Below are 20,461 nucleotides of genomic sequence, written 5' to 3'. Positions count from 1 at the left end.
AATAGCAATTACTCTCCAATTGGGAATGTACAAAATGATCAGCTGGAGAGATGGTAAAAATAGAGCTTCTATTTCCATTTTGTCTTATGCTTTTTTATTGAAATGTAGTTGGCATGCAATATTAGTTTCAGGTATACAACTGTGATCATTTATATACATTATGAAGTGATCACCACGATAAATCTAGCTACCATCTATCACCGTGCAAAGTTGTTACAAGGGGCGCCTGGGTGACTTAGCCGTTAAGCGTCTGCCTTCAGTTCAGGTCATGATCCCAGGGTCCTGGGATCGAGCCCCACATCGGGCTCCCTGCTCGGCGGGAAGCCTGCTTCTCCCTCTCCCACTCCCCCTGCTTGTATTTCTTCTCTCGCTGTGTCTCTCTCTGTCAAAAAAAAAAAAAAGTTGTTATGACATTATTGACTATATTCCTTTATCTTATCCTTTAAAGCTCTATTTTTTCTGTGTTTTAGAATATAAATAATAATTGTACAATGGTATCTGTATATCTTTTATAAATTAGTAAATATCCATGTATTTGGGCACATGCTTAAAAGGGTACTGGAAAGGATATGCATAAAAAAGATTTAGAGACTGCTAGCCCATACCAAGCAATTTACATTCTTATTTTACATTTGTGGTTTTGAATATTTGTAGAGGATGCCAAAAGATTCATGATACAGTAATTTTCACTTTTGCAAAAGCATGAATTCTGAATGCCAGAAGCTATGAGGCAGATAGCTGGGAGTAAATCACTTATCGAGGGAGCCAGCCAAACAGACCAATTAGAGTTTCAATGCAGCTTTGTTTTCTCCTCAAATCTACATACAGTGTAATTCTTATGAAGTGATTTTTAAAACTTATTTTGAAAAATCACTCCATGAAGAAAGACCAATGTAAATTCTGATGACGAAAGTGAAGAAATCTAAGTAGTTTTTACTAAAAGGTATGGTCCTGGAACGTATTTTGTACTTGCATATGCGTGTGTGCACATGTGTGAAATCTGAGGAATTGCAAGGGCTAGGCAGTGTTGCTATTTAATTTTTTTTTTCCAGTTCATGAAACTTGACTCTTCAAATTCCTTCACTAAAGAATCCTCTCTTTCTTTGCATCCCCCCAGTTTCTAAAACTGGTGCAATACTGCATATTAGGAGTTACTCTGTAAATATTTGATGACTTGATTCTGTTTGATACTTGCCTCTTTTCTATGATTAGGTGTTTTTCTGACTTACAAGTTCATTGCCTACTGCCAAGCAAGGTACTAGGCTAAAAATTAAATGTTTCTTCATAGCCCGGAAATATTCAGCAATGCATAGTTCTCTATAGTGAACATCTATTATGAATGGTTTTAATGATTTACCATCCTAGTAACATATAAATAAAATGAAGCAGAGATGTTAGATATATTTCCTCTGTTATCATGTATAAGAGCGAGTAGAATCTCAGAGAAATATATATTAAATGCTCCGTAAATGGCCTATTCCCAAATATCCGTATTATGAGTTTTGATGTCTACCAGGTTTACTAAAGAGCATTTTAATTAGGAAATATGAGATTTGGTTATAAAATTGATAATGCTGGGGATCGTTTTTTTAAAAGACAACCAACCAAACAACATTATATAAAGACAAGAGACAGGCCTTTCCATTTGCCATTTAAAACATAGATTCCAGTAACAGTAGCTTACCTTATTGTGTACTTATTCTGTGCTAGGGCTATGCATTCATCATTTCACTTAATGAACCCCCCATGAGGGATCCTTTAAAGAAAGTACTATGTATTACTTATTCCTGTTTTGCTATTGAAAAAGTTAGTAGAACTTTCTGCATTGACAGAAATGTCCTATATCTGCACTATTCATTTTGGCAGTCATTATCCCCCTGAAGTTATCAACTACTTGAAATATGACTATTCTAACTAAAGAACTAAATTTTTAATTTAATTGTAATTAAATTAAAATAGCACCATGAGGCTAGTGGCTATTGTATTGGACAGCACAGCTCTAGAATTTTCCTAAAATGGTCTTGATCACTACACCATACCTCTCCAGTTCAACTCTCCAAACCAAAGTACATAATAAGAAACGAAGTAATTAGGAAATATTAGCATTGTAAATTGCACGGAGTCATAGTATTAAAAGCAGTCTGATTAGCCAGGGATAGAGATGTGATCTCTGTCCCATGGAAACCTAAAAGATTCTTGCTCTCTTATACCCAGCAAAGAGGCAGCCACACAGCAGTAGACATTTGTCTAAAATTCTTAATTCTGTTATCTTTTCTTTCTGTGAAATTACCCTCATTCATATTGTAGCATCATTCTCCTTTTATACCCTTAGTCCTTGAGCTCACTGATGCCCTAAGAGTAAAGGTAGGCAAGAATTCCCAGTTCTCTGTGAGTGGTTTGCCAGCACTCTGAATGCTTCCTGATCTGGCTTTGTAACTGGCTGCCTATGTGTCTTTGGTTGATTACTTTGTCCATTTTGGGCCTCAGATTTTCTCATCTCAAAATAAGGGAATTGAATTAAACGTGTAGGTTCCTCCTAGATGTAAAGATTCCGTATATAATTTTTCTAATGGCCAAGATCCTATAACTGTATGGAGATGCAGTAGTTTTCTTAGTAAATTTCTGTATTATTAAAATTATATATGCAAACCTCCAAATTTCTTAAAAACAAAACAAGATATGTTAGAAAGCTGTGCAGCTCTTCAAGTCTTTCGAATAGCTCTGTTTCTCCCTCTTTCATGCTCCTTTTGTGAATGGGTGGCTTCACTTTTCCATAGGATACAAATCAGAAGCCTGCATTCCTTATGATCCTTCATTTGTAGCAGTGGATGAAAGTGATTTCTATACCCAGAAATCTCAGTAAATTAATTGTCACATTGAAATAATATGTTTATTTAACATGTGATGGCAGTGGAAGCCTTGAAAGCAAATTACAAAGTTTGAAATGTATTTTAGAAACATAAGTTATTGTTTGTTAATATGCATACGTATAAATGATTTTGATGTTTTACCTTTATGCTCATTTTAAAAATAACAAATATTCCATTAAGTTCAACTAGTTCATTTAAAGGCAAAGAAATTCAGTTGACACGTTTGAAGTAAAGTATCTATTGTGTAAAGCAATGTTTTGAACCTGTAAGTTTATCACATGATCTGTATAATTTATCTGTCTCTCCCTGAAGTGCACACCACTGCTTTTCAACCTGTAACACGTGTTCGAATCACCTGTAGGGCTTTCAAAGAGTTTCAAAGTATTTGAATTAAATATTAGACCTAGTGAATCAGTCTTAGGGAATGAGGCTCTGAACGCAGATGCTGAAAGGCTCCCTGGGTTATTCTTATTCATTCCAGAAGTTAAAGAACCAAACACCCTGAAAGTTCTTGACAAGAAAAGAGATGGCCTATTTATTAATTGGGCTTATATACCAACATCAAAACTAGCCTTATAATCATATTATAAATTTCTGTTGTTCTTTCAGAAGTTAACATTGATTAGCATTTATGTTTGGATGATGGCAATTCATCACTGAAAAACATTCAACTAACTCACTGTCTTGCCATTACTAAGAATTTAATGTAAAAAATGTGATACAGGGGTGTCTGGGTGGCTTAGTCAGTTAAAGGTCAGCCGTCCGTTGAGGTCATGATCCCAGGGTCCTGGGATCAAGCCCTGCATAGGGCTCCCTGCTCAGCAGGGAGCCTGCTTCTTTCTCTCCCCCCCCCACTCATGCTGTCTCTCTCAAATAAATAAAATCTTTTTAAAAATGTGATACAATATATAGGAACCCTAAGAAAGAAGTACTTGATTTCTTTACTTAATCTTGTTCTTAAAAGAATTTGTGGTTTATGAAAATTAAATGTTCTAATTTTCTTTCATTCTTAGATCAGTAAAACTCTTATAATCATTTGTTAGTATTTTAACAATATAAAACTTCATTTTATTGAAAAATGTTTTAGGGCGCCTGGGTGGCTCAGTCGTTAAGCGTCTGCCTTCGGCTCAGGTCATGATCCCAGGGTCCTGGGATCGAGTCCCACATCGGGCTCCCTGCTCGGCAGGAAGCCTGCTTCTCGCTCTCCCACTCCCCCTGCTTGTGTTCCTGCTCTCGCTATCTCTCTCTCTGTCAAATAAATAAATAAATAAATAAATAAATCTTTAAAAAAAAAAAAATGTTTTAAATCTTCAAATTGTTATTCACCAAAGTTACCATCATCTGTTATTGCTCATGTTATGTTTTCTCCTAGATTTTAAAATAATTTTTAATTTCGTTCATTTATATAAGCAACATATAATTACACATTACTCAATATATTTTTATAATTATCTTAAATGTAAATTTGAGTATATTTTCCTGGATTTTCCAAGTCATTACACCAATAATATTCATAGTGTATGACACATGCATTCTAGATAATATATATTTTGCTTCTATTATTATTATTATTGACAGTTATCCTCCAGGAACATTTTTTAAGACCCATATTTGTATGCGTTAAAAATGCATTGGGCTGGGAGAATTTAGGTAGAGACACTGCTGAGAAAGAAAGCGTGGGGCTCCTGGGTGGCTCAGTCGGTTAAGCGTCTGCCTTCGGCTCAAGTCATAATCCTGGGGTTCTGGGATCGAGCCCCACATAGGGCTCCCTGCTCCGTGGGAAGCCTGCTTCTCCTTCTCCCACTCCCCCGCTTGTGTTCCCTCTCTTCGCTGTGTCTCTCTCTGTCAAATAAATAAATAAAATCCTAAAAAAAAAAAAAGCTTGTAATTAAAAAAAAAAAAAGCATGAGAAAGGAACACCTGCTCTTAGCCACGTTAGCCTGGAGGTGACGTAGTTCATTTCCATTATAAGACCTCACCTGTCTTTGAGAGAGTCTGGGAAATGCTGCCTAGGTATATTCTCCAAAGAAAAAGAGAAAGGGTTTTAAAGGTGAGCACATAGTGATCTCTGTGACAGGCCTGTCTCTGTCATGAACAAACTGTAGGACTCTTGGCAAGGCACCTAATCTCCTAGGCTTTAGTTCTCTTGACTCTAAAGATCCAGTGACTTTTTCTTTTTTGGGAAGGTTATTAGATGTTTATATTAAGAATATTGTCTTAAGATACAGTGAGGATTGAATCAATAAAGTATTTGTCAGAATCATAATCCCTAAAAGTAAATGTGACAAGAATGGAGAACTAAGTTATGGCATTGTTGGTAGTTAATTGCACAGCCAATGGATGTTGATTACAAGTGATCCTGGGGGGTGCAGGGAGGGGTGGACTTAGGACTTAGTTCCGAGTAGTAACCTTTTCATTTTTTCACCATTTCCATCAGTAAATCATAAGAAAACAAAGAACTCATACTTTTCAAATTCTAATTTGGAAATTGCAAATAATTTCTGGATACCTAGGTTAGGTCATCACATTTCTTTTATCTGTAATATAAGTTATAGGTCATCTGGGCTTTTGAAGACTGACTAGAGAATCAAATGAATAATTTATAACATTGTTTTTATGACCGTGTACAGTTGACCCTTGAACAATGCGGGAATTAGGGATACCAGACCCCACGCTCAAAAATCCACATATAACTTTTGACTCCCCCAAACTTAACTAGTAATAGCCTGCTCTTGACTGCAAACCTTACAAATAACATAAACAGTCAATTAACACATTTTGTATGTTATATGTATTATATACTATATTCTTACAAAAAAGTAAGGTAGAATAAAGAAAATGTTATAAAGACTAATATGAGGAAGAAAAAATACATTTTTAATACTGCATTATGTTTATTGTAAAACATCTGCATATTAAGGGGACCCCCAAATTCAAGCGCATGTTGGTCAAAGGTCAACTGTGTTTAATATTCCAAATAGTTATCCTGTAAATGAACTGTGGACTGTAACCCATTTTTAAGTAAAGGATGGCTTGGATTTTTGTCTCTAAAATAGTTTAATTGCCTTCCTGCTTTCAAAGAATGATCTCATATACCCTTAAATATAATGTTAAGAGATATACTATCATTATGAATATAGCTTGGCTCTTTTTCAAGAGAGAAATTATGTTGACTGGCAAAAAGATCTCAAAAACAGACACTGCAAACAATATATATAGTTATTAACTACCAGATGTCACATTCACTCACAGTATTTACAAGACGTATGATTTGAGCCATCATTGAATTTAAAAGACAAAAATGATGAATGACTACACGTTACTATTGACTGGTAGCAGTGATGACTTCTATTACATTTAAAGGTTTTTAAAGGACTTCATAGAAAAGATCTTTTCAATGTGATAGTAATATTTCAAAAGGCGTGTTCTCTTTCTTGTCAGGACTTCCAACAGTAGTGAGACGTTATCATCCTGCCATACTATGGAGCCATGTTCATCAGATGAATTTTTCCAAGCCCTTAATCATGCTGAGCAAACATTTAAAAAGATGGAAAACTATTTAAGACACAAACAGTTATGTGATGTAATTCTAGTTGCTGGTGATCGCAGAATTCCGGCTCATAGGTAATTGTTTTCTAAATCTCTGTATGTGAGAAGTATTTCCTTACTAATCTGTTATGTATGTTGAGATAATTTGTTCCAACTAACTATTCCATATGCTTTTGGGAGGGGCTATCTTTCATGGGATTTCTGCAAAGAAAACAGTGCATGTGAAATTATTATACATTAAATGACCCCAAAAGGGTCACTTTCCCTCGGCAGAAACACAAAAACAAAACACATTAGCCTCAGATCAGTCAGTATTGTTTGGCAAAGATTTCAGCTACTACGAGCAGCTTTTCTCCTAAATTCTACCTATTAAATAAGTAAACTCGACAGTAATTAGAGCTGTGAGTATTTAGAAGCAAAAAAGCTAGTGGAATGAAATGGCAAAAACTGAAGAGTCTTAAAATAGTGACATCTATCCCAACTTCTATTTGCTGACCTCCAAAAAATAGGAAAAGCAGTGATGTTAGGGAACAAAAACTTTTAACACAAATGAAGTACTATTTTTTGAAATGAGAAAAGAGAGATGTTTAATAAAGAACAATTCATTATGTTTCCTTTGATAATTCTGTGTTCAGTTGTTCTGTGTTAATCACTATTATGACCCCAAAAGGTTTTTTTTTTGTTTTGTTTTGTTTTTTTAATGCTTTTAAAAACTAATTAACACTCCGTCCCAAAGGTTTTCTTAAACGTTCCAAAGTGGAAGTGAAATCATTGGGAAAAATGGGCTTGGTCTTAGTTTCCAATGATTCAATGGGCATACATTTATTGAGATGCTACTAGATACTGTGACAAAAAGTCCGTGTTATGAGCATGGGTTTACTGGAAAAGATACCTCAACCTGCATGTCACAGAGACATCTGAAATTCTGTTTTTCCAACACAGAGCTTATTACCTTCTCTTCCATTTATGTGTAAACTCACCGTCTCCCTCAGTGCCAGAAACTGCCAACTGGTCTCCCTGCTTTCACTCTTTCCCCCTACATTCTATTTGCTGCACAGCTACCCGAGTGATCCTTTAAAATAGAACTAAGATCCAGTCACTCCTGTGATCTAACTTTTCAGTGACTCCTGTCACAAGTTATGAAAGCCCACTGGGCCGTGTGATGGCCATTGCCATCTGATGTTCTGTCCTTGATCCCTCTGCTTGAGCCACTCAGCCCACGTGGTCCTTGTATGTGCCAGACATGCTGCTCCTGCCTTTGGGTTTTTGCATTGGCTAAAACCTGCTAAACCTGCTAAAACCATTCCTTCTGCCCAAATGCTGTTCCCAGATACCTGTATGACTAATTCCTGCACCTCCTTCAAGTCTGTGCCCAATCGCCACTTTCCAGTCAGACCACTTATTTAAACCCCCTGTCTATTCCTCATTTGCCCTTATCCTACTTTTTCCCCTTAGCACTTCCCTTTCTTAATGTACTCTAGAATTTATTTGTGCTGTTAATTATTCATCTCCCTCCCCTCTAGAATGTAAGACTCCCTTAGAGAAGGGATCTTTTGTCTCTTATTTATACTGATGATAGCTCAAGTACCTAGAACAGTGCCCTGTCCTTACTAGGGTGAATGTCTTTAATGAGTAAATGAATAAATGGGCAATTCTCAGAAGAAACCTGAATGGCCAATAACCATTTAAAAAGATCTTCAGTCTCGCTAGCAATCAGGGAAATGAAAATTAAAACAACAATGAGATGCCATTTAACACCTTGCAGATGGCGAAAAATTTTAACATCTGACAATGTTGTGGGAAAATGTTCTCTCTCACACAGTGCTGGTGGGGGGTCTAAATTGGCACAGCACTTCGGAGAGCAGCCTGGCAAACCTAGGACACGGCAGTGTGCTCCCGAGGAGGGCGGAGAATGGAAGTAGAGAGGAACACAGAGAGAGCTTCAACGATTATCGGTTTCTATTTCTTAAAATAAATAAATAAATAAAGTGAATCTATATAAATGTGCTGACATGGAAAGATCTCCAAGACGTCAAATAAAAAAAAAAATGCACATTTCAAAATATATATTTATAACCTATTTTTTTTCATATCTGGCCATCAAAAATCTGGTCAGAGATGTACCTAATATATAATACTGTACTATTGTAAAAATAGTTTTGTGGTGTTATAACAAAAATATTATCATTTGGTAATAAAATGTGAACATTATAATAATAAATCACAAAAGTTAAGAACAACCTGCTAAAACCATTCTCAAATTTCTCCCATATATCTACTACTACTACAATTAAATTAAAAGAAAAAAACACTTAGGTTATTTCCAAAAGTGATAAACAGAAAGTAACCTTTATATTTTTTTTTCCTTTTTTTATATAGTCAGTTTAATGCTGTGGGCTTTAGCTTTTTGTCTGGATGTTATAAAGTGATATTTGAATAATGAATGGGTAAATCATTTACCTCAGCAGAAAATTTTCAGTAATGGTAATTTATTATTCCAAGGAAAGAACTAGAGCATAAAGCAATTTGTCAAACTTAAAATGCATTTCCCGGTACCACGCACTTTTTGTGGGTAACAAATTAAAAAAAAAAAGGGAGAGAGAGAGAGGAGAGAGAGAAGCAGCGTTTGTTAATGAACATCAACCTTAAGGCGGTCACTGATTTTTTTTTTTTTTTCCTCTGATATGTTCTCAGGTTGGTGCTCTCCTCGGTCTCAGACTATTTTGCTGCCATGTTTACTAATGATGTCAGGGAAGCAAGACAAGAAGAAATAAAAATGGAAGGTGTTGAACCGAATTCACTATGGTCCTTGATTCAGTACGCATATACAGGTAATAAATCTGAAAATGTAAATCTAAAACCTCTTAAAATTATGGTGCATTATGAGATTTCAGATTTCTGCTTTTAGGAAAGCCTGCCACAGCTAACCGTGAATTCTGCTATTGGAATCACCACCGCTGGTGATACCTTTATAAAAGGTTGAAATCTTTATATTAGAATCTTTAAAATGGTGGTCATAATTAAGCCTATGATTGGTATTTTTAAATGTTAATATAATAATTAGATGAATTATATAATGTTTTTAAGTTATTGCATTTAAAATTTGAGCGTTGTATTTAATAGATATGCTACTTAATTAAAGCATCATTTAAAAATTCTGAAAAGAAGCCATTCGTTTTTTATTTTAATAAAAGTCACAAAGAGCTAATAAGGTTTTTTCATAGTTAGTACTTTTTTTCTCTTTGGACTGTCTAAAACCATCCAGAATTCATATACAGAGCTCTTGTTTAGAATTATTACTGTTAACACTGTTTTATAAGTTAAAGTTAATATAGTTCTATGGTTAATGGAATTTCTTTTTATCATTAAGGCCGCCTTGAATTAAAAGAAGATAATATTGAGTGCCTGCTGTCTACAGCTTGCCTCCTTCAGCTTTCACAGGTTGTGGAAGCTTGCTGTAAGTTTTTAATGAAACAGCTTCACCCATCCAACTGCCTTGGAATCCGTTCTTTTGCTGATGCCCAGGGTTGTACAGATTTGCATAAAGTGGCTCACAATTATACCATGGTATGTATTTTCTGAGAAGCAGAAAGGCATATGCTCTTTACCTCATTCCTTCTTGTTGCAGGTTTATCTCCATGGTGCTGTTTTCCCCTGGCTCTGCCACACGTCCTGAGGTTCAGGTTCACCGTCTACTGCATGATATTTTCATTGAGTTATAAGGGGAAAACACCAAGTAATATTTCTCCTGGATCTATGAGTCAAGCCTGAAGTTATTACAGTCACTAAGAAGCAGAGCAGTGGCCTAGGACTGTTCTAGTCAAGATTTTCAGATCTGCTGCTTTTTAAAGCAGGATTTCCCCGGTGTTTTTCTTTGTAGCACTTGGATGAATTTTCACGGATGGAAATTGGTGACCGTGAGTGGGGGATATTGGTGCAGTACAGATGATAGGATGAAAGGGAGGCTTTTTATTAAAGGTAAATCTGATTATATGTAAGAAGCGTTTTTAGCTGTGTAGAAAGATCTTATGAATTGTAGCAAATTATGTGCTCAAAATAAATCGCAGAGGAGGTTCTCATTCAGACATCAGAGGATAATGGATACAGACTGATCTAGGACAGCAAGAAAAGAAGGGCATGTTGAAGGCATTTTGTTAGGACCTGGCCCCCCCACCCCCCAGTCTTCATAGTACAGGCATTTGGGGAAGGGAGGATATTTGGATTTTTAAGGAATGACCATCTTGTCACACTGTGGCAGTTAGGTCTTCACAGCTGGGCAGAGATTGAAGACTGTTACTTTGTATCCTGCAGTTACGGCACTACAGCTCCTAAGAGAAGAAAGAATGTGAACATTCACACACGCTTATGCTAGTTATCCGTATTACTGAGTTTATCAACATGAAGAAGATGTTTTTGTCTACCTTCTCCTCCATCCTTCCACTGAGTTGGTTTGTCTGTGAAGGGATTGACAAATACTTTAGAAATCTTTCACTACAGAAATAGAGATTTTAGAACAATGATAAGAACAGGGGTTTACAGCTATTGGGAGGAATAATTCTACCTACTTCATAAGCTCGGTATGAGGATTAAATGAGTTAATAGGAGTGTAGCACTGAAAATAGTGATTGACACATAGTATACCCAGTCAATAAATGATATCCTCATCATCGTCACCATCATTGTACCATCATTGCTCTATTCAACACATTAGGGATTGATGTGAGTGAACAAAAGCACTCAGACAAAAGTGCAGCCCTTATGATTTGTATTCGCCCCTGTGGTATCATCACTTCTCAGGAATGTTTCTTGTTTATCAGTTAATTAGTCACAGAGATTGTGTGACAAGGCAGTACTATACAGAACTGGCATCTTCTAAATTAAGTCCCATGGAAGATTTTTCCCCACCTCCATCTTTATCTTTCCCTTGCAGATTTCTCATTTTAACCTTAAACCTCAGGTTCAAATAATTTTGGGAGTAAGATGACTATAAATAAAATAAAACAGGTTTCTTTTCTTCATAATCAGTTCATCATTTAAGTAATATCTCTTTCCTAGGAAGGAGTTTGATTCACATGAAAACACTTGTATGCATTTAAGTCACTCCTGTTGTTTATAGTAGAGGCACAGTGGCTGCTAAGACATAATGGCTTAGACATAAATTAAACTTAAATTGGCTCTTTTTTTTAATTAAAGTTGGCGTGCAGTGTTATTTTAGTTTCAGGTGTACAACATAGTGACTCAACAATTCTATACATTATGCAGTGCTTACCATGAGAATTGTAGTTACTTTGTGTCACCATACAGAGTTACTACAATATTATTGATTCAGCTCAATGTTTTTAAAGCTATTTTCACAGCCAATTAGTTGGGTCATTTTTTGGGTTTTTTTTTTTCTCAAGGCTATTATTTGACATTATTCAGTTTCAACAGCGAGGTGAAATTTAATTCTAATAACAATAAGTCATTTAGAGGCAGATTGTCTGATTTCAGTTGTTGCTATGGGAACTCAATGAAAATGTATAGCAAAATTCAGTCTTCAATTTAAATAAATCCCTCAGTAATTTCATTTGCTTGGAAACTAATTCCAAATGGGGAAAGGGCATAATGCTAGCAAGTATTTGGTAGCATGATAGCTTTTTATATCACAAAATAGATTTTTTTTTAAGTTTTTATTTTAATGCCAGTTAGTTAACATACAGTGTTATATTAGTTTCAGGTGTACAATATAGTGATTCAACAATTCCATATGTTACCCGGTGCTCATCACAACAACACAAAATAGATTTAAAATCCGAAGTAAGCATAATGCCACATAGTCAATTCAGTTGTCACAATCAGTAAATGGTGCACGTACTTGGAATGTTCACTCATCCTCTATGAATACAGGTAGGAAAGGATGAGGAGTTCCTTCTTGTAATCTGGAAACTTGTTCTCACTCTGACACTCACTGTGACCTGGCATGAGTCCTTTAACCTCTACCAAAAAGTCTGACTAACGCTGGGTGTATCATTACAAATATTTAATGGCATTATGGATTTGTGAAATAAATATAAGCATTTAATTTTAAATTTTTGAATTTTGTTTCTCGACCTAGAAAAAACACTGAATTCTGCTAAAATACCCACTGTAAAACCAAATACTTTTGAAAAGCACTTTGTGTTTAACCTTGTGTTCAGTAGTCTTTCCATAAGTTGTTGAGAGACTCAATTTTCACTTAAAATGAATTGTACTAGAATGGAATGGGCATGGTTCTGAAATAGAAAATCAATCAATCAATAATAATAATACATATAATCGTCCTTTTCTACTTGATGAGTTAATACCATTGCATTGATAATGCCATTAATACCATTTGAAAGTAAAGCAGTAGTTATTATGTCAGTATGGTGTAAATGTTGATTGTCCTATACACTACCTTTGAGCAATTAGAAATGGGTATTATTTTGATTTCTTAGAATCTTACCTAACATTATGTAATAAATGTATTTCCATGTATCAATGTGATCTTTGTTTTTGAAATTTTTAATGCCTGCTTAATAGCCCATTGAGTTACAACCCCCTATAGCTGGACCTTTAGGCTAATTCCCATTTTGTACTATTATAAATAATAATATAGAGAAGCATCGTTAGAGAAGCATCAGCTTTTTTTTTTTCCTCTTGTGAATTATTTATTAAGGATTAAACTGCTAGTAGGATAACTGGGTTGAGAGCTTCAACATTTTTATAGCTCTTGCAATGTGTTACCAGATCGTTTTATAGTGTCGGTATACAATTGAGTAGAACAGTTTGCTTGAAGCCAACATCGAGGTTTTATTAAAATATATTTCTGAAAATGATAATCAGTCATTTAAAATAGATACATTTGGGCATCTTTAGCACATCATGATGAATTGAAGCAATTGAATTTAGTTAATTATTCATGTATGGTTTCCTGTTAAGAATTTCTAAGGAAGGAATGTCAACCCAAGATATATTTTAGATCAGTACCTAATTTGGGTTACTGCAAGCTATAGGGAACATATAATTCTCATTTTAATGTAGAAGATAGTTGCTGGTAATCCTTATCTCTAGCTCTAATTTAAATGGCCCTACCTATTTCACTTAAACCGTGTATGCTGAGACAGCCACAACACAGTAGGAAGTATAAGAAAAACATTAAGGGACAATATGCACAGCATTTGCATTTATATTATAGCTGAGTAAACAGTGAATGCATTAAGACTTGTAACCTTGCAAACCAGATAGTAAATTTCCCATCTCTCTGGACTGTTTAGCATAATACCCTACTAAAGATCATTATCTCACAGCTGAAGTCATTTCTGTCTCCCATTTCAAATAAGGAGCCTGATTCTAGTATGTGGCTGCAACTGAATTATCTTCAGTCCAAGGTCCTGGAGTCCCAGTGCACTCATTCTATGTCAGTGCTTTTGCTTTGGCTCTTTTTCTTTGAGACCAAAAGAACTTCATACATGTATCAGATTCGAAGTTGTTTTTTTTTTTCTTTTTTTTAATTACGTTATGTTAATCACCATACATTACATCGTTAGTTTTTGATGTAGTGTTCCATGAGTCATTGTTTGCGTATAACACCCAGTGCTCCATGCAGTACGTGCCCTCTTTAATACCCATCACCAGGCTAACCCATTCAAAGTTTTAAAACAGACCTAAAATCCTGGGTGGTCTTATGAATTACATTAAAACACTCTTGAAGGCCAATCAGAGCCAGGATAGCCATAAGGATGTAGTCTTCCCAGAAGTCTGAGAAGACTTCCGTGGTACAGAACGGTCTTGGGAAATCCAGCCAGCCTGACTGACAGCCATTTCTGGGTAAGAGAAATAATTTCACGGCTCACCCGGGTATCTGGCTGCACTGTTAAGCCAAAGTCTTCAGCAACCACAAATGTAACCTAACTTGGATGTTAGACTATCCTGCATCTCAGAGTCTAATTCATTTTTTCTACCCTCTAACTCTCGAAAGACTTGCCAGAACTATTCCCTAACTTGAGTAAAGCAAAACCTAAAAATCCCAGGTCCATTTTTAAAGTGTACCAAATGGTGGAGGCACCTGAGTAGCTCAGTTAAGCAGCCAGTTCTCAATTTCAGCTCAGGTTATGATCTCAGGGTCCTGGTATCGAGCCCCACATCAGGCTCTGTGCTCATCGGGGAGTCCGCTTGAGGATTTCTCTCTCTCTCTCCCTCTGCCCCTCGCCCCACCCCCACTCACATGTTCTCTCTCTCTCAAATAAACAAATCTCTTAAAAAAAATAAAATAAAATGTACAAAATGGTAAAATTTAATTCTGATATGGAGACTTACAGCGGCACAACATAATGGCAATTTAAATGTTATTTTATACTGTGTTTCTTTCCTAATAAACAGTAATGCTATGGTAAGGAAGGTCTCAAGTATAAACTGTGTTTTGGCATCTAATTCAAATGTGTTTATTTTCTCTTAAACTGATGCACAGAAGGAACAATATTGTTGATGTGCTGCTTTTTCCCCTCTAGGAACATTTCATGGAAGTAATTCGAAACCAGGAATTTGTATTATTACCAGCCAGTGAAATCGCAAAGCTTTTGGCAAGTGATGACATGAACATTCCTAACGAGGAGACAATACTGAATGCACTTCTTACTTGGGTCCGTCATGATCTAGAACAGAGACGGAAAGATCTCAGTAAACTTTTGGCTTATATTAGGCTACCTCTTCTTGCACCACAGGTAAACTGTTTTTGATTATTTAAAATCCGTATCCTAATTTCTTTTTTTTTTTTAAGATTTTATTTATTTATTTGAGAGAGAGAGAGTGAGAGAGAGCATGAGAGGGGAGAGGGTCAGAGGGAGAAGCAGACTCCCTGCCGAGCAGGGAGCCCGATGCAGGACTTGATCCAGGGACTCCAGGATCATGACCTGAGCCGAAGGCAGTCGCTTAACCAACTGAGCCACCCAGGCGCCCCCGTATCCTAATTTCAACAACATTTGGGTATTGATTTTTATGCTAATCATGTTAAAATTACGTGAATATAGATTTTTTTCCTTTGGCTCTTCTATCCGACAAGGTTATTTTACATATTTGATGAAATGTGTAGGTGAAAAGATACTTAGCTAAAAAAAATTTCTGCTTGTGTTTTCAACCCAGAAGTTCTCACTACCTAAATTGCATTAATTAAATAACATTGTTGCTTCGGGGTTAATAATTTTATTTGACTCAGTTTACAAACCTATTCTAGCTATTGAAGAATTAGTAAAGCTGCGGATGAAAGTAGCAGTGAATACCAGGAGCCAGAAATTTAGATTAATTCATTTGCTTTGTGTTTATTAAGTATCCACTAAATGCTGGATTCTGGTGATACATAAACTGAGGCATGGTAAGAGTTCCTGCTCTGACATCTTAAAACTCTGTGTCTTGGCATATACACACACCCCAGTCTTTTAATCTGTCAGGTGGAGATGACATCCTCTTTGACTATCTCACAGGATTATTATAAAGATGAGAAAAGTGCTCTGTAACATCAAATGTGCTACAAATAATCATGGTAGAATTATCAGCATTCTTTTAGAATTGAGAGCTGTCTAGTTAGTGTATTCAAGGCAATCAGTCGGAACACATTGGCACGCGTAGTTTCCCCCTTGTACAGTTCTAACTGGGAGGTACAGCAGTCCCTCCTTATCTGCCGTTTTGCCTTCCCCGGTGTCAGTTACCCGCGGTCAGCTGTGGTCAGGAAGCACATGGTCCTCCTGATCTCTTGTCGGAAGGGCAGCAATATCCTTCCACACCTCACAGGGCCTGCGTCACTCACCTCACTTCATCTCATCATGTAGGCGTCTTATTATCTCATCATCACAAGAGGAAGGAAAGCGCGAGAAAGACCACATTCACATAACTTTTATTACAGTTTAATTGTCCTATGTTATTAGTTGCTGTTCTCTTACTGTGCCTAACTTTTAAATATAAACTTGATCATAGGTGTGTATGTATAGAAAAAAAACATAATATATGTAGGGTTCGGTACTATTTGCGGTTTCAGGCATCCACTGAGGGTCTTGGAACATAAAGGAGACTTAATGTACAATAATTTCCTCTGCTGCTTAGCTGGAAGGCTTGAATAGAGAAAGAGGCCTTGAAAGTGAAGAAAGAATGAGCTGTGACTGCTCGAGGGCAGATGTTTGTTGTTCAAGTGCCATAAATTTTATCTTATTTGTATTTATCTTGAGCATTTTGTATTATTTCCAGTGGTTGTTAGCAGAAGCTATTGTTCGCTCTCAACCTTATAGAGACAAGAAGTAGTGCTGATGCTTTATAAGAAAGACGTCCTCTTCAGAGGTAGCATGTTATGTGAATTCATAGACATGAAACTGCACGAATTGATGCCAATTCAGGAAAAATAACGTTGTAAAACGTTTCCCTTGAAATCAGATTTAAAGAAGAAAGTTACATTTTACTGGTACTTAGCAGAAGTTATTTTTCTTATCCTTTTCTAGGTTAAAGAAAATAAAATGTGAAAAATCCTAGTAGACTTTGAAAAGAATCTGTGCGATTAAGTAACCTGACGATTGACTTCAGTCCTGCAGTTTCAAATATTTATGATACTATGTTTGCATGATTCCGAGAGACGTTTAACACTTCTGTTATCCAGGGTACTGCTGATAATCATAACCATAAGATCTTAGAGTTGAAAGGCAATCATTTAGCCTGACACCTATTGTACAAATGAAGTAACAGACCAAAAAAGGAAAACCATATGCTCAAGATTATAAAACGATTGCATAAATTTCTGTCCTTCTGCAGTGTAGTTTTATTTGCCTTTGCTACTTGGCTAACATCATAGAGCTAATAAGAGACAGAGGGAGAACTTGAACCCAAGTTAAGTTCTGTGCCTTTTTCACTGAACCAGTCAGCCCCCTGAACATACTATGTGTAAAACTGCTGGGTCAGGGGAGATATATCACGTGGAGGAAGAAATAGATTAAAAAATAAATATGTAAAAAAATAAATAAATAAAATAAATTTGTGACTACAATATAATGAGAGGAAGGCAATGACAGGTATATGAACATGGCATTATGAAAGTAACTGGAGTAGCCTGCCCGGGCTGATGGTGGGGAATCTGGGAGAACTTTCTCAAGTGTCACTCGGTCTACATCCTGAGTAGTTACCCCGCAGAGGGGGCATGATAGCCCAGGAGAGATAGGGGATTATACCTAGTTATGGTGTCATGAGCAAATGTGTCATGCTCTGGAATTTGAAGAGAGCTCACATGGCTCGAGTGCAGACATAAAAGGGCAGTATGGAGAGACAAAGAATCTCTAGTGATGCCAGGGAGTTTGCATTTTATCCCCAAAGCAGTGAGGAAGCACTAAAGAATTTTAAGCAGGGAATGGCATAATTATCATTTTATTTAGGAAGATCCTCTAACTGCATTGTGGAGATTGGATTGGAGCGATCAAAGTAGAAATCCATTAGGAAGACTATGGGACTCAGACAAGTGAATTAGGTGCTCTCGGGCAGAGCAGGTAGAGAAATTACCAGGCTCAAGAGCTATTTAGGAAGTAGAACTGATACAACTTAATGACCGATTGAAAGGTGCGGGGTACCAAAGAAAGAGGGATCCAGGGCGCCTGGGTGGCTCAGTTGTTAAGCGTCTGACTTCAGCTCAGGTCATGATCCCAGGGTCCTGGGATCGAGTCCCACATCGGGCTCCCTGCTCGGCAGGAAGCCTGCTTCTCCCTCTCCCACTCCCCCTGCTTGTGTTCCTGCTCTCGCTGTCTCTCTCTCTGTCAAATAAATAAAATCTTTAAAAAAAAAAAAAAAAGAAAGAGGGATCCAGAATGATTCTGATTTGTGCAATGAGATTAAGAAAGGCGCTGTCCATTAAGGCAAAGAATACAGGAGGAAGAGCTGATTTCAAGGTGGGAAGAAAATGGAAGAATCACGTTCCCAGAGCTTCTTGGTATCTTTAGTCCTCTTGGAGCCTAGGAAGAAGTTTTGAAAATTTCTTATTTAGGTTGTCGTAGCCAAAAGGAAGAGAATGACTTGGCCAAGGAGAACACAAGGGCACTAGGGGTGGAACCCTCAGAAATAGTAGTATATGGTGGTAGTTCCTAAACCTGCCTAAATAACTCAAGTGCTATTAAAAAGAGATTCCATGTTAAGGAGGAGGAAATTTTAACAGCATCGGCTATTACAGAGGAGACAGTTAAGGACAGAAGATCCACTGGATTAGCCCATTGATTCTCAAAGTGTGGCCCCCAGCTCTAGGATCAGCACCGCCTGGGAAGTTGTTTAAAATGCAAATTATTGGCCCCATTCTACAGCTCCAGCGTCTGAGACTCTGGTGGTGGGGCCCAGCAGATTGTGCTTTCATTTGCCTGCAAGTGGGTTTGAGGCACACTCAAGTTTGGGAACCAGATCTTAGCAGATGAGTAGTGGTGACTGATGGAAACCGCATTGCCCTGTATGATTCAAACGAGTTACTTCATCTCTCTGAGCCATGTTTGTTTTCCTGCAAGGATAATACCATGTTGCACTATTGTGATGCTTAGAGATACCAGTAGGGGTGTTTTTTTTGCTTTCCTTGTTAAAAGTGAAAGGCAAGTTTGCAAAATGATAGTTATCAAGTGATGAAGTTTGGAAGTAGACTCTAAAATCATCAAGAAAACGTTGGGTTGTATTCTGTACGTTTTACTGTAAAAGGTAGGACAGTATGACAATTATTTAAATTGTCCAAAGAGTATCAGATAATAACAAATGACTAATATTAAATGGCCATCAGGTCCAGTTACCTAAAGAATGTACTTTTGTAAAGAGGTGAAGGGGATTAAGAATACACTTATTATGATGAGCACTGAGTAATCTATAGAGTTGTCAGATCACTATATTGTACACCTGAAACTAACATAACACTGTATGTTAACAATACTGGAATTAAAATAAATAAAATTTTTAAAAACAATAAATAAAATTTTTAAAAAGCATCCACTTTTGTGAAATAGTTCCTTCCTCAGGAACTTTTACCCTACTCTGTTAATATGAAACAGTATTCGGTCTAGCTAGAAGGGATGAAATTTACATATGCAGTAATTTTATTATAGTGTATATTGTAGTGTAGATCCTTAAAATGACCTAAGAAATAATATATGTAATTATAATCCTCTACCAACTGATCATTTAGTGTGGTTGGTTGTGGTGACTTTTTTTTAACTCTGAATAATCCAGAGGATACATGTTTGCGGTTTTTTGTTTTACCTTTGAATGCATTATAAGCTTTTCTGTATGATCAAATTTTAAACAATGTGAATAGGAATACTAGGACAGATGTACATTATTTAAAATATTTTGACACCTAAATTCTTAAAGGTCCCAATGGTTAGTTGTGTTATAAGTATCTTGGTCTTCACTCTTCTGTTCTCAATTTTCATTACTGTTTTCTACTGAAAGTCAAAAATATAAAATGAGCCAGTATTTACCTTTACCATTCTTTGAGTTTACGTGTTTTTGATACCAAAACATTTTTAAAGCCTATAGAATTCAGAAATCATTCACATTCTACTTTTTACTTTAGTATTGGAGGGGGCAGTTTTAGAGAAATAGTCATATGGAGATCAAGTATGTGAGTGAAGATAAAAATGTACACATTGAAAATGTTTCGTCTTTTTTCTAAATGCCTTCATTTAAGTAATTTGTCATTATCTAATGGCAGAGAAGGCACATAGTGTTCATCTAAAATGCAGAGTATTCAAGAGTCTGTAATTTTTAGTTCTCTTTCATTGCCTTCTGAATGATTTTTCAAGTGATTTCTGCTACTTCCCATTTGATTAATCTGATACACGGATTAATGGCTTTATATTCCCTTCTATTACTCTCATCTCTCAACTTAAATATGATTAATCTCATTTATTCATAACATATAGAGACTCTTAGCATGTTTAAGAATATTTTTTACTTCAGGACACCTGGGTGGCTCAGTCAGTTAAGCGTCTGCCTTTGGCTCAGGTCATGATCCCAGGGTCCTGGGATTGAGTCCCATATGGGGCTCCCTGCTC

General features: G+C 36.4%; 1 protein-coding gene across 3 annotated transcripts in view; it reads left to right on the top strand.

Moving 5' to 3' along the window:
- Positions 1-20,461, top strand: part of KLHL5 (kelch like family member 5) — an 82,923-nt gene that overhangs the window by 24,577 nt on the left and 37,885 nt on the right. For all 3 annotated transcript variants that reach the window (XM_035005127.1, XM_035005125.1, XM_035005126.1), the window contains 4 exons: positions 6,312-6,494; positions 9,114-9,250; positions 9,790-9,986; positions 14,927-15,139. In XM_035005127.1, the coding sequence (XP_034861018.1) occupies positions 6,352-6,494; positions 9,114-9,250; positions 9,790-9,986; positions 14,927-15,139 (690 nt within the window). In that variant the 5' untranslated portion in view covers positions 6,312-6,351. The remainder of the gene's footprint in view (positions 1-6,311; positions 6,495-9,113; positions 9,251-9,789; positions 9,987-14,926; positions 15,140-20,461) is intronic.

Source organism: Mirounga leonina, unplaced genomic scaffold, assembly GCF_011800145.1.
Source record: "Mirounga leonina isolate KUSES-001 unplaced genomic scaffold, KU_Mleo_1.0 Mir_129, whole genome shotgun sequence".
NCBI classification, from domain to species: Eukaryota; Metazoa; Chordata; class Mammalia; order Carnivora; family Phocidae; genus Mirounga; species Mirounga leonina.
The sequence above is the reverse complement of the archived record's forward strand: the minus strand, read 5'-3'. Positions and strand labels throughout refer to the sequence as shown.